General features: G+C 35.0%; 1 protein-coding gene across 1 annotated transcript; it reads right to left on the bottom strand.

The window, feature by feature from the left end:
• Positions 1–247: 247 nt before the first annotated feature.
• Positions 248–14,139, bottom strand: LOC147393928 (uncharacterized protein At2g24330-like). Its single transcript, XM_086456172.1, has 5 exons — positions 13,608–14,139; positions 13,153–13,297; positions 1,467–1,576; positions 854–1,274; positions 248–702 (listed from the first exon to the last, which is right to left on the bottom strand). The coding sequence occupies exons 1-5, from the start codon at positions 13,833–13,835 to the stop codon at positions 449–451; spliced, it is 1,158 nt and encodes a 385-aa protein (XP_086312298.1). The 5' UTR covers positions 13,836–14,139; the 3' UTR covers positions 248–448.
• Positions 14,140–15,121: the final 982 nt, after the last annotated feature.

Genomic DNA, 15,121 nt, shown 5'->3' with positions numbered 1-15,121 from the left:
TTCACAAGCTTAGACAAGCCCAACAGACAGGAATTGAAATCGGTGTTGATCCAAAAGATTTAGGTTTAAATTATTTTTTTCTTATAATTAATAATGACAGGTTTATGAATGAACTAAGGTTTTTTTGGGTATGGAATTGCACTCTTGACAGCATCTGCTGCTTTCCTTGTCAGATTGAATCCTAATATATGATGTCTTATGGTGATAAACATTTATGCAGTAGATGTTGCACCCCAAAAACCATGCGGAAAAAAAAAAAAAAAAAAGTGTATATATCGCTAGGAAGATGTCCCAAAGTTTTTGTTACACAAACAAACAACAAGAAAGCAAATATGTAACAATATCCCAGCACACCAAAACATTCTTCCTTGCAAAGAAGGATAAAAAGGTATATATGAAGATATATAAAAGAGAAATCTTCAGGGACAATGACATGAAAGTCTAGACTTTAATCAAATGAGTCCTCTAAAACTTTATCCTCGCCCCCTCCAGCTGTCTCCACAGCTCCCGATGAGTTGCTGCTTGCCAGTTTGTTGTCTGTTAAAGACTTACCAGCATCAACATTACTCGGAGTTTCTGGAAAGCTCATGTTGGTGGAGCTGGGAACAGGATCATGTGCTTCCAGTTGCCGTGACCTATTCAGAGCATGGCAGTGTGGGCAGTAATAAGTAACGTATGGAAAATCCTCTTTCCTAGCCAGCCCTGCACAAAAGTAACCACATTATTTATTACTCAACCTACTTCCATCCTCTCAACAAGACAGACATCCCACAAGGACTATGTTGTTCATATGATATGACTGACAGCAAAAGAGAGGACCCATCATGGGGAATTGGGAAGGATGTCCACCCACCATTGTGCATGTGGCAGTTGCCACATATTAATGCGTAAGACACTGTTGGATCCTCGCCTACAAGCAGTGCTGCAACACGAGCAATCCATCCCACATCCTGCATAGTTGATCTTGGATGGTGTTCAACAATAATTGGCTCATTCTGTATCGGAGTCTCAGTGCCATCAAAACCGAAATCATGGGGCATTTCCTCAATGGATTGATGCATCAAAATACTTCCTGCGCTGCTGGATCTCGTGTGAGATTGTTTCCGATTCCGTAGCCCTTTGGATTCCACACACTCAACACTGTTGTTTTTCCCTGATGAAGGGTTAAGCTTAGATTCATCTCCAACATACACTTTCAAGCCCGAATCTGCACCCAATTTCGATGCTAAAACACTAGCTGCAGCTGCCTTTGCTGCCGGATCAGGGTCATATCTCTGCATCGAAATGGCTTGCCGTAAGTACCATAATCAGGTGCAGTCACTCAAGCATTTGTCAAGGACTAATTAATGAAAGCTCAGATAATTGCACCGATACAAGTTCAGTGGTCATATAGAGATGCATAAGACTAGCACACATTTGTTAGAAGACATGCTACAAAATGTTCACGAGTAGCTTTTGTTTTCCACCTGAATGAGCTGTTGTGTAGAGTAGTAATTTGTCCTCTCTTTAAGTTCATCAATTTTTGATTGCCTTTCAGCATGCAGCCTCTCAAGGGTTTTCTGGTCCTTGCGATCACCTGCAGTGATACACGGGATGAAATGTAAAGCTCTCAGTATACCTTTCTGATCTGGGATTTCCTTAACCCACACAAGTTATGTTAATATCCACAGACAATCTGTAAGTATCTAGTGAGAAAAATGCATTACCATACCAAAAGATCTCAAAAGAGAAGACTATAGAAATGGGTATCGTATTATTGTAAAATCACACGGTACTTCAATCATCATCTACCGAAACATTTAAAACATCATTGCACAAAATGGGCATACTTCAGAAATTGCTTTGTAACCTTTGTCGTGTTTTTATTTTATTTTATTTTCATTTCAAAGAACCATAGAAAGCTTAAGATAATGGAAAAAAGAAACGAAATCACAATACAGAATCTCCAAAGGAAGAAAAATGAGATGATAAAACAAAAAAAATATATAACTGATGTAAAGACAACGGGATTAGACCAATTTGATATTTATACTCCAAGAAAGTCAGAAACGGCATTGATAGAGAAATAAAAGAATTGACTAATTCACCAACAATGTTATTTTAATTCCATAACATCTTATGAACATCAATTGTGAATTTTTTTGGTTTATAAACAGAGACGATGTAGCCGAGAAACCTCCTATGACAGGATCCTTACATTAAAAATGATCCAGCTACAGTTCATGATTCATGTAAGCAGTTTCACAGTCACACTGCCTAGATGAAGCTAGGGTAGAGACTACAGAGGCACTGGGGGGCAAAGCCAGTTAAATAGTCCCAGCAGCATACAAGTCAGCTGGAGCAGACTGCTAAGTCAACGAGAAAACAACTAGAGTAGAAGATAAAAAATTCCACCATCATAAGTAGTAATAGCAATGGGAGAAATGGGTAAGTGCTGCGATATCGCAGTTTAGTGAGTAGTTGTCTGCAGCATTGGTTTGATACATGCCAACTATTGTAGTTACTTGGATCTGCGTGAGATCAACAATCCTAGATCAAGCGAAAAATTTCAGGTCTTCCTCCGAGGTGGGGTGATCAACCACTTCTACATCCCAGAGCTGAGGGGGAGAGACATACTTTATGATGAAATAGTTCTTTTTTTTTGTTTAGGAGTTAATAACGCAGTTAGACTTAAAATCCCAATAGAGGGGCAAGTGTGTTGACTTTCCGAAGGTTTCAACATTGTCTTCCACTCATCAAACCAACTTATCCATGTTACTAGGTGTAGTAGTAAAAGTGACTGCCCTACTTGACAATGTGTTGATCAAGCAGTTGTCATTTTTGACCACATTCTCGTGCATAATGATGCAATAGATTTAGAAAGAGACGAAAACAAGCCAAGTTATTGCCTCTAAATTCTGATCTTTGCCAAATTTGTTCTCATTTTGCTCTTCTTTTGTGTCTTGGAGCTTTGAGATTGTGCTTAGGATGCCCACATACGACACAGCCATTAACACAAACATGAATAGCAAGGATATAACCCTTCATTTTGTTGATTCAGGGCATAAAGATAATCATACACCCAATAAGCCAATACAATGCTTTTAAGTTTAGAGTTCGTAAACTGAATACCAATTTTCAGTCTGCAACACCATGCCAATTTGAAGGAAGCTTGTAATGTACGTGTAGATTTTATCTTCAGTTACAAAATAAGAAAATTGCTAGGACTTAAAAATCTTTATCATAGTACAATGCAAATTTGAAATATGTGTGATACAACTAGCCATGTAGTATCTAATACCACTATTGAGGTATCATATTGTGTCAATTGAGGAATAGTAACCATTTTGAAGAAACCAGGCATCATATATGTGCATTTGTATTTGTTTTCTCCATCTTCATCATCATTTATGCCTTTTCCCAACAATTTGTGTTTTGGAAACATGAATGTGACTTTTCCATTCAATTCTATTTATAGAGTTATATCTTCTCTCTAGGCATGTGTCACTATTTTTTAGTACCTAAATCCACTTCATTTTCCGACTTCTCGCCCTTTTAGAACCTTAAACTTGTGCCACAACACTTTTTTTCTTCTTTGGTCCTCGTTGGATATGCCCAAACCATCTCACTTGAATGTGCTCATTTCTACCTTTCCTTTAGTTGCAAGAACCTTTTACCCTAGGTGTTGCTCCATCTCAAAGATCTCACCTTGCTTTCTATAATAATTTAATAAAAAATAGTGTGCAACAATAAATCCCTAGCTCTCGCACCTACTCCCATTTTGTGCAACCAGAGTCTATTCATTCATTGATATTATAAGTAGCCCTAATTTTTAAACCTACTCCATTTCTTGTATTTTCATCTCATTAATATAAAAGCTCACAGTCATCTCAAGGCCCCAGACCTTATGTACATCTTATTTTATCAAAGTTACAACTAAGAAAGAAAAACAAGCATTGTGTGTCCCTATACAACACCGCACCTGTTAGGGATACTGGTACAGGACAATGAGGAGAGATAAGAAAATGGAATTTGATTTAGGAAAAATAGGGGATTTAGAAAACTCTGGTTAGGGATTGAGTTATGGATTTGGGCAACAATTGCAAAAAACGCTTTCGGTTGAGGGTGTATTTGGATTAGGCTCCAGGGTATTTGGGAGAATTTGATTATTGGATTTTGAGCAAGTATGACCAAAAATGGAATTTGATTTTGGTATGAAAAATGGGGATTTAGGGTATTTAGGTATAGGGTAGATTTGGTTTAGTAGATTAATGAAGTAAGGATTAAAGAAAGTGGGGAAAGATTAAAGGATAAAACAAAATGGAGTTTGTAGGTTTCAAGAATCAAGAATCAAGAAAGGGATTTCAAGAATTAAAAATTCAAGAAAATCAAGAAAAAAATAATAAATAAATAAATATTAGAAGAAGAAAAAGATATTGGACTGACTACAAAATAGCCTCACACCGCACCATTAATCGGAATTATCAAAAGCTTCAATCTCAATTTTATTCCTCATTGAAGAAAATTACAACAAAAAGCAAGTACGTATAATGTTCTCTAAACCCTAAATCTAATCTCAACCATCCAACTAAAATACGGAAATCCAATGGTTGTAAATAAACTTAAAACAAAGTCAAAAATACCATCTATATCCCAATCCTGTAACTTTATTTTCCTTGAATTTTCAGCTTATGAAAATTCATTAAAAAATGAATATAAAGTTACTAAATTGCCCTAAAGACTTATACTAACAGGCTAATAAACACATGAAAATAACCTCAAATACTCATCCTAAACACTAAAATAAAGCCCTAAAACAGAAATCTAAAGAAAAAACTAAAATCCATTCTTTAAGATTTGATGTCCCCATCAATTCTCCTTGACTAGGAAGATTTCGCCATTGGAAAAATAAAATTGCAGGAATTCTTATCATCGGTTGCGTTCCGCATTACTCTCCTCTGATTGAAGAAAACTCGTCATCGAGTTTTAAAGTGCTTGAGAATGATCATGACAATTTGTGGTTCATCCCTTTTGACGAAGATTCGTCCTCGTGTCTTGATCTTGTATTGAACTATTAACTTCAAATTGCGATCTGCTATCTTGACAAAGTCTCCATTGTACTTGTCTGAAATGATAAAGTCGGTTTGAGATAGTGATGGAACAACTGCATCATGAACACAAACTATAGATGTTGTCTCCAAAAAATCTTTATGCTCTTTTGACGTAATTTCTACTTCAAGATCCAATAATGATGCCTCACACTCCTCAATCTCACTATCGCTTACCTCAAACTCATAGATTTCTTCATTACTCGCCTTGAGTTTAGAATTATGGACTTTCGTCACACTTGTTTCATTATCCCTGTTTGAACACTTTGATTTAACGTGTCCAAAATGATTGCACCTGAAGCACAAATTTTGTTATCTGAATTCTTCATACCATGTATCACGTAATTGCATGTGCTCTCCGTTTTCCTTTGTAATACAGTCACGAACAATCTGAAAATATGCTTGAGAGTGGCGTGCTCGACGTAATTATGACAACATATATTTCAACTCCTCTGAGAACATCTTTGTTGAGTCTATCTCCTATTAACGCGATCTGCTAATTTGTGTTGCCTGAACCTAGACTCTAATACCAAATCTGATGCAGGACGATGAAGGGAGATAGGAAAATGGAATTTGATTTTGGAAAACTAGGGGATTTAAGGAAATCTGGTTGGGGATTGGGTTAAGGATTAAGGATTTTGGCGACAATTGCAAAGGGTTTCCAATTATAACATTTTGAAATTACAAGGTTAAAGGTATTTGGATTAGAGAAAGATTTACAATATTTGGGCAACAATAGGAGAGATAAGAAAATGGAATTTGATTTTGGAAAAATAGGGGATTCAAGTTATTTGGGTATAGGCTAGATTTGGTTTAGTCGATAAATTATTCAAGAATCCAAGACTTCAAAAAATCAAGAATCAAGAAAGGAGTCTCAAGAATCAAGAATTCAAGAAAAAATAATAAATAAAGATTAGAAGAAGAAAAAGATATTAGACTCACTCCAAAATGGCCTCACACCATACTATTAATGGGAATTATCAAAAGCTTCAATCTCAATTGTATTCCTCATTGAAGAAAATTACAGCAAGAAGCAAGTGCTTATAATGTTCTATAAACCCTAAATTTAATCTCAATCATCCAACTAAAATAAGGAGATCCAATAGTTGTAAATAAACTTAAAACAAATTAAATAAAATAAAAATACCATCTATGTCCCAAACTTGTAACTTTATTTTTCTTGAATTCTCAGCCAATGAAAATTCATTAAAAAATCAACATAAAATTATCAAATTGCCCTTAAACACTTATACTAACACCATAGGCTAATAAAACATGAAAATAACCTCAAATACTCATCCTAAACACTAAAATAAAGCCCTAAAACAGAAATCTAAATAAAAAACTAAAATCCACTCTTTAAGATTTGATGTCCCTATCAATTCTCCTTGACTGAGAAGATTTCGGCACTGGGGAAATAAAATTGTAAAAATTCTCATCATCGGTTGTGTTCCGCATTAGATACTGCAAATGATCCCCCTCTTTTCAAATCCCAATTTTGTCCCTGATTCTTCCTTTGATATTGCCCAAAGACACAAAATACATATTGGACCTTACTTATCCAAGTCAACATCTCAACCAAAAAAAAAAACCAACTACATGGAAATGATTCCACAACATTGGTCGCATGGAACCAAAACTTTCAACCAAGCATGAAAATAACTCATCTCATAAACATTTTTCTGTTGTTAGCTTGAATATTACTGCTCAAAAATTGAGAAAACATAGTGTGTATTTTTACAATGAAATAAATGGAAAACAAAGTCTTGACCAAGCATAAGGTTCTTCATTGTTGCTGCTCTTCCACATCAAAGTTAAAATTCTGGATATGGTAAAAGACAAACTATTATAGGGAATTTATTGAAACCATTGAATTCTGAACCTATTCATGACCATATATGAAATCACAAATTTCTCTATGGTACCAAGATCCAACTCTGCATACCATAGCAGATAGCATATAGCTTTCCTTTCGCATACAAGTTGTGTGTTTTGACAAGTAGGACAACATTCTTCTTGCTCAACTTAATCAGCTTCACTAGTAAATCTTGACATATGCAAGCATACATGCATCTCACATTTTCAACAACACTAGACCAATGTGCTAAGATTTTAATCAAAATTCTAATTCATCTATCATTAACCAAAGAAAGATGACCACATAGCTTGCCTAGGTCCATCCCTTTTCATCTATTCCCAGAAACTTGGTAATGTAAGTTGCTTTTTTAAGATTCACATCTCGTTCATGGATATAAGGTGCCTAAACATAGTGCCACAATGCCATATGTGCAAAGCATTTCTTGTTGCTCAAACTTCAGGCAAACAATGACAAGCACCTAAGTCAATCCCCATCCCATCCAAAAAAGAAAAGTAACAATAAGAACAACACTTCTTGTTCTAGTTTTAATCGGCATGCAACCGGATGGTTCCTTATTAACAAAGTGAATAAAGACGGTTCACGCTACACTATTAGCCTCAACTCTCAAGCCACCAATATATCCATCATCAACTAGATCTCCTAAATTTGAGGCATGATGTAGACCAAGATCTCAAAATTGATTATTCATGTGCCCTATGTTTCATAGACACAAATACAATTGTTAGAATTATTGATGATAAAAATCCAAAACATTGGTTCATCTTCTTCATATATCGATCAAGTTGGGGTTTCTTCCAAACTTTAAGAATCAATTACAATGGATATGGATCATAACCGACACGAAACAACAATGGACGATTGCCAATGAATGAAAGAGGTACCTCTTTTCCTGAAAGCTCTTGTAGGAATTCTGAAACCCACCTCTAGGATAGAATGCCTTCCCTCTGGAGTAAGTTTTTGGATTTGTTGAATGAGCGTGTGTGCTTTCAGCTCAATAAGAGAGAATGCTCCCTCGTCCCTCAAAAGGATCAACATCACAGAATGAACCCCAAGAGGGTTAAAAAAGGAAAAGTTCACGATGAACACCCGAACATTGAAAATGCATTTTATTTTCTGCGTGACCCATCGTTTCCAGAGTTTGCGACGGCGTCAGATTGTGCGAAAACTGGCCACCCGCTATGTGCTGTGCGGGGAACAGCTCTATAAAAGATCATTCAAGCACGTTTTGTTGCGTTGCCTAACAGAGGAGGAAGTCCAGCAAGTGATGCATGAGGTGCACACCAAAGTTTGTGACGGGCTCATGGCAAGCTATATTAGTTTTCTCATGCTACTCTATCTTCTATCAAAGGTGAACATCAATCCACAGCGCAAGGTTGATGTAATTGAGAAGGTCTTGAATAAGAGGATTTGTTTACAAAGGTCCTGCCGAAAGGGCGGGGTTGTTCTTTTTGTTGAAGAGAAGAATCGCACACAACAGGCTCGGTTGTTCCAACGTTGACCCTTAACATGGTTAAAGCTAAATTATTTGAAGTCCAAGCGTTACATGGGTACTCTTTCTACCACTATGTTAGTCAGTATGATGATGGTTTCAAAATGAATAGCTCCAATTATATTCTAATTACTAGTGTTCAAAATCCTTCATAGCCTTTTTTGGGTGAGTGAGCATACATACTAGTCACAAACCATCATTACAAGCATTTAAAGCTGACAAGCCAACTAAACAATTTTATCTACACTATGACATCGCCCACCCTTTTTAAGGAGTTATCGAGGTTCAATCTTGAGCAAAAGCCATCATGACTTTGCCCAGTTATCCTGCCATTTGACTTTTTTGGGTGACCAGGTTTACAGATTGATAACAAAGTAATCATTACTTGTTTTAGAGGTATGTGGCCTTTTTGGGATCATTGTGGCTCATTTTTTACCATACAAATGGGTGATTGGTCTTGAATATCGTCCACCTATTTTTTTGGGTGACCAAATTGGAAAATCGATCATTACTTAATCTAATCAATTATGGTCCCAAGAACAGAATAATGCACTCTTATTTAATTAAATATCACTTTTACTTAAGATATTCAATGTAAATAATGGAATACCCCCCTTTGGATCCAATAAAAACTCTCAAATCCAAATTCCAAAAGGATAAAAACTAGTTCAATAAAAAACGTATTTTTTAGCGACCCAACCAACTTTCAAATTCTAAGGTTCTTTTTGAATCTTAGAAGCTCATAAATTTATCACTTCAAAACATTGCTAAAACACTAAAACCGGTAACAATATTTTACTTCTAGATGAATTTTGGCTAGGTTGTGAAAATAAGTAAATTCTGAAAAAAAAACAAAAAAAAAAACTAGAAAGCCCTTGAACTTGCCTTTGAAAGCTTATCTCGAATTTTGTTGGAAGTTATCATGCAATTTGGGGTGTGTTTACAGCCGCCCCTCTTTGCAGTGTTTCTGATTTTTGGTTTAGCTTTTTGACTTCCAGAATTCACCATGGGTTTTCGAGTTTTTAGCTTTTCTTCCGAATTTTTAATTTTTCTCAATGTATTGAAGTTTTACTAAATATTTTTAAAAGATGTTACATAATTTTGGGGTGTCTAAACCCTATATAGAAGATTTCATTCCAAATTGGATTTTTGGCTTGAGTTTTGACTTTGGCATCGAAGGCTCTTTGGTAAGTACCATAATGATGCTCTAGGTCGAAAATAGCGAACAAGCAACGATTGGAAACAGATATGAATGTCTAAGGAGTGATCTTGAGGTGCATGTAATTGGAAGGTAAAATCCACCACTACAATGATGACAAAAATGGGTCTAATCTTCTTTTTTGTTTTTGGAGTGCAATCATAGTATGAATGCAAAGGTGCTTTTTGAAGTAATGGAGTGCAACTAATATTCAACACTTAGTTGTTTCTAGGATATGCTTTGCTCCGCTACCTATTAATCCTAATTCATAACCCATCACCATGTAAGTTGGCTCTCTCTTTGTTGAAGGCATCCTCAATGCCACTAGCTACATGATACATCATCATGGAAACATACCCCAAATCATTGTCACTAAAATCTGCGACTTATCGAAAAAGCCATGATTAAATCATGACATTATGCTTCACTGATTTAAACACGGTTTAATCGTGACTTTTTCATCAAGTATAGACCTTAACAAAGTTCACGATTAAGTCACTAACATCACAATTAAATCATGAACTCTGTGATTACATCAGAAAAAAATAGATGACTTGATGCAATAGTAAAAGAAGATGACCTTGATAAAGATGATGGCAATCATTTTACGAATGAAGTGTTAGATAATGAGGATGCAAATGAACATGACATTGATTTTGATCAGTTAACGAATCTTAACTTGCACTAATGATTGTAATCTTTTGCCATTTTGAACAATATAAACCTTAATTTTGTTGTTGACTTATGGTCACTATTAATTTAGTTTGGTGATTTATTATTGTAATTTCACATATAATATCAACATCTAGTAGGAACAATTATACAGTCCTAAACCCAGCTCAATTTGTTAACGATTTTCTCCTATTGTTTCCTGATTTTACTGTATTTTTCGAAATTTCCCCTTGCCAAGATACTCTCGAACCCCGACTTGGTGACTATGCCCCAAATGAACAATTGCCAACGAATTAAGAGTCTCAAGATGGTGAGGGCATCGGATGAAGGGACATCTCCTTTATGAAAATGCTAGATACTTCAGAGATTGGTAACGGACCAGACCTCATTGTAACAGAGTACAAAACAAGCCATTGGCATTTGCACTGACTTAATATAGAAGAAGGGGCAGTTGAAACTGAAGCTACAAGCTCAATAATTTACATAACCATCAGTCTAAAACTCTTCTTTTCTAGAATAGAACTTTCCAGGTCATAATAATTCATTTTCTTTACATTAAGGGTTTATATGGAAAATCCACAATCCTTAGACTATAAAAAGAATAACTACCCCTTTCTCAACAAAACCCAAATGTTGTCCGCACCAAATAATTTTTTTGTAAAGTAGACCTTAATTAACACATTAACTTAGTGATGAAACAAAAAGGAAATGCTAGGTAACATCTCTCTCTTACTAACTAGCAATGAAACTCACTTCCTTAACTCCAAAGTTTTAAGAAGGGCTAGCTTAAGCTATTGAACAACCAATGGAACTTACTATTAGAGAATAAGATGCACTGTATTAAAATGCATGAGATACATTATATCATTGTTAGTGTATCTTACCCAAATGGAAGGTTGTGACGAAAGATATTCTAGAATATATATTGATATTTAGAATATATCAATTAGGATATTCTAGAATATTTATATTAGGTAGTTTTCATATATCTTGGTTGATGTAATGCCTATAAATACCCTATTGGACTTTTGTAATATTCATCCAAGAATCTCAATAAATTCAAATTTCTACACTTACTTCCTCCATAATTTCAAAATGAAGAGAGTTCAAGTTAGGATAACTCTTTTTGGACATGCAACAATTACGGGTATGTATTCAGCAGGGGGGGTGGCAGTAGATTTAAAATCTCAAATGTTGTGTTCTTCCCAATGACCATGAAATCCTGAATCGGTGAACTCTTCATAAATGAAATTGAATGAAAATTCAAAAATTCATTTTAAGATATGAGTACCACGTCAACGACCCTCCTAGAATAGGATCAAGTTCTCATTGCCCAACTCTAAATGTTATCCTTGTGCAAAATTCGGGTAGTGCCATAAGAACACATTCCTAAACAACATGTCCATATGATGATCTCCTATTCCCACTTTCTCACCGTAAGTTAGTATAACAATACTCTGCCCAAAAACCATCTTGATCAACACCAAACCTCCACAACCATTTATCTAGAAAATTTGAGTTCATTTCTTTAATATTTCAAATGCCTAAACTCCACTCTTTCTGGGATAATAAATGGTGTTCTAATTCACAAGGTGAGATTTGCAAGCTTCATTTTTATCGCTCCACAAGAAATGACGTAACATTTTATCCAGTTGAACTCCCACACTCCTAGGGATGCAGAACAAGAAAATAAAATAGATAAGTATGCTTGCAATACAACTTTTTATTTATCATTTTTCTCTGTTTTTGTTAAGAAGCTCGATTTCCAAGACCCTAATTTCCTTCCCTATTTGGATCCCAAATGATTTTGTTCTTATCGGTCACAACAAGAAGCAATCCATTATATGATACAAGAAAGAAACCAACTTTATAACCTAATAACTCCAACCAGACAAGTTGTCATTGGCGACAATCCTAGACATTAGCATTCCTAGGGCCTCAAGTACAATGTGGAATAGGAAGGGAGACAAGAGATTCCCTTGCCTTAGACCCTGAGAACTCTCAAACACAATGAAATGTACTTTTTCACTAAAATTAAAAACAAGGATGTGGGTATTCACTTCTTAATCCAACCAATTCACCTACTTCCCAAACCCATATAAACTCAATAACTTCCAGTTGACCAAAACATAGGCTTTCTCTAGATCAATTAGGGCATCCCATTACAATCTCAAATCAAAACATTTGTTGGCTATCGAGAGACCGCCCATAATTTAACGATCCATGATAAAAGCGCCTTGTTCTAGACCTATATCAGAATTGAGATGACCTCTCCTAAAACCTAGACACTAACATCTTATGCATGATCTTATGAGTTACCCCAACCAAACTGATATGCCTAAGGGCTTAGACTCATAGCTCAGTTGGTTTGACACGAGGCAAAACAACTTTGAGGTCGTAGGTTCACGTCTAGGAAAAAAAAAAACAAAGATAGGCCTAAGATCCGAGACAATATTTGCAGCATTTGATTTAGTTAAAACATTTCTGAAGGATATTTTCAGACACAATAAATTTCCAAATCTGAAAATATAGATAAGGATCCAAATGGTAGACTACAATTTTAATTGTCACAGAAATGTTTGTGAAGCAGATTTCCCAATTTAATAAAATTCTGAAGTCATACTATAGAAAAAACTTCAAGTGGGTAAAAATTCAACAGCTTCAAATGTATTAAAAGATTAAATGCATATTCAGCAATGATAATCTCAAATTCTACAAACACACACACACGCGCGCGCGCATAAAAGGAAGTAAGAAATGAATGTTAATCGCAGAAAAGAAAAAAAAACAAGCTAAATTAATGAGGTGTAGAGTTTAAGATAATTACACATCCTTGTAAAGCTCATAAGTGTTGAATAAATGCCAGAAGATAGACCAGGCAAAAGAAACATGGGCAGAACTCGAAGGGCCCTTATCTTCCAGTTTAAATGGACGGATCTAGTAGTCATGATGGCATAACCCACTGCAATAACCTGAAAATATTAACAACCCAACTTGGAGTTAAAAGAAAATCTTATATGCCCAAGAATGTGTTAACAACTGAAACAATGACTACAAATGCAAGCAACTTTTTTCTTTCATATCCAGAATCTCAGGAACCAGATGATACGAGAAATCACAGTGCCGACAGGTTATTTATTTATTTGATAGATAAGCAATGAAGATTTAGGCCTGTGGCATATTGGCATGACTAGTCACGTACAAATGGAATAATAAGGTCATTGGATCTGGATTCAGGAAAGAAACAAACAATGTTGTTGGAAATTGGAAAGAAAGACTCACTTCTAGAATGACAGAAAAAATGATAAGATTCCTAGCCATTCTTGTCCACGTTTGTGATCTTTTCTTCATCCTTGCAATAACAGAAGCCTCTTCCTTGGATATATGCTGCAATCTCTTCTCAAAATCATCGCCGCCGCCACCGCGTAGTCCGAAGACTCCATTCCAAATTCGAGAGAGAATTCCTTTGCGTTGCTTCTTTCCTCCAGTTGCTTGGGGCTCATCAGCCATTACCTACTCTACCTACTCCTTACTACACAAGCCTGACTACAATAAGTTAATACTTAAAATCGAATATATTTCAACCCCAAGTGCAACGGAGGATCTTTTCAAGACTTGCATGCTAGGAAACATAGGGAGTGTAAGAGTTATTCGATCAAACTGTTGAAATCTAATACCAGAGTTGGATGGATCTTCAAGTTTTTACATTTGAATTTTCTAAGTAAAATTTATCTATCTATCTTGCTAAATAATAATGAATTTTGCCCCCTTTCCCAATCTCATCTGTCAGTTACCCACCCACCAGAATTCAATTCCCTAAATTTTGCTCTAATGGCTAAATTGTAAGAGCTACTATTGTCACCCTAACATATACTCATTACACTCCAATTTCCAAAATTATTTATCTCATTCTATTTAAAGAATAAAGGCATGCTGATTGGATCTAACACTTATTTAGCTTTTCTCAAAAAAATTTGTTTCTTACCAAAAGTACCCTCAAATGCTTATTTCCGAGGTGTATTTAATGCATCTTTACCTGTGCTCTAACGAAGCACCTATTTAAAATTATTAACCTGTCTCAATTGCACATTCTAAGAAACCTTAAAAAAAATAAAAATCAACATTTGAGGGGTATTTTTGGTAGGGACTTTTTTTTTTAGAGCAGTTCAGGAATAACATGAAGGAAAAAATTACTTAAAGGACCTGGCGAAAGGATTTCTTTCTAAATAGTCCTTCAATTTTGGAGGGTAACTTAATAATCCATTTAATAATTTTTTTATTTCTTAATGGTCCCTCAACCTTATTTCACATTATAATGTTCTTAAAATACCCAAACTACCATTTTTCTCATATTTTTCACGTACTTAAGTTTTGCAACAACAATTACAATTATTTTCAAACAATTTTTTATCGTGAATGACGAATGGAAATGAGATACTTTTAATTTAAAATGTTTAAATGTATTATTTATTTGTTTCGGCGATTTATAACAAAAATAAATAACAAGGTTGAGATTCAAAAAAAAAAAAAAAATTATACAATGTGGAGCTCAACACTTTTTATTGTCGAGTAAGAGTTCAACATTTTTAATTGTTGAGTTAGACATTTTTTATTGTTGAATCCGCCAACTTTTAAAAATATCGAACTCGACAATAAAAAACAGTGAGCTTGATATTGGTAAAACCCATCCATTTTCATTTTTCAATTTTATTTTTACTAAAATACATTAAAAGATCAACTAAAACTTGACTAACAATTTATGTAAATGATTTCAAAGCAAAATATCAATTCTTGAT

Source organism: Akebia trifoliata, chromosome 10, assembly GCF_017979445.1.
Source record: "Akebia trifoliata isolate Shusen 1 chromosome 10, ASM1797944v1, whole genome shotgun sequence".
In the NCBI taxonomy this organism is placed as follows: domain Eukaryota; kingdom Viridiplantae; phylum Streptophyta; class Magnoliopsida; order Ranunculales; family Lardizabalaceae; genus Akebia; species Akebia trifoliata.
The sequence above is the reverse complement of the archived record's forward strand: the minus strand, read 5'-3'. Positions and strand labels throughout refer to the sequence as shown.

Excerpts from the sequence above, each read along its gene's own strand:
- LOC147393928 (XM_086456172.1), bottom strand. The coding sequence starts at position 13,835 with ATGGCTGATGAGCCCCAAGCAACTGGAGGAAAGAAGCAACGCAAAGGA. Across the intron at positions 1,577-13,152 it reads TATGAGCTTTACAAGGATGT|GTGATCGCAAGGACCAGAAA; the intron begins GTAATTATCTTA and ends GTATCACTGCAG. Across the intron at positions 703-853 it reads CAACTGCCACATGCACAATG|GGCTGGCTAGGAAAGAGGAT; the intron begins GTGGGTGGACAT and ends ACTTTTGTGCAG.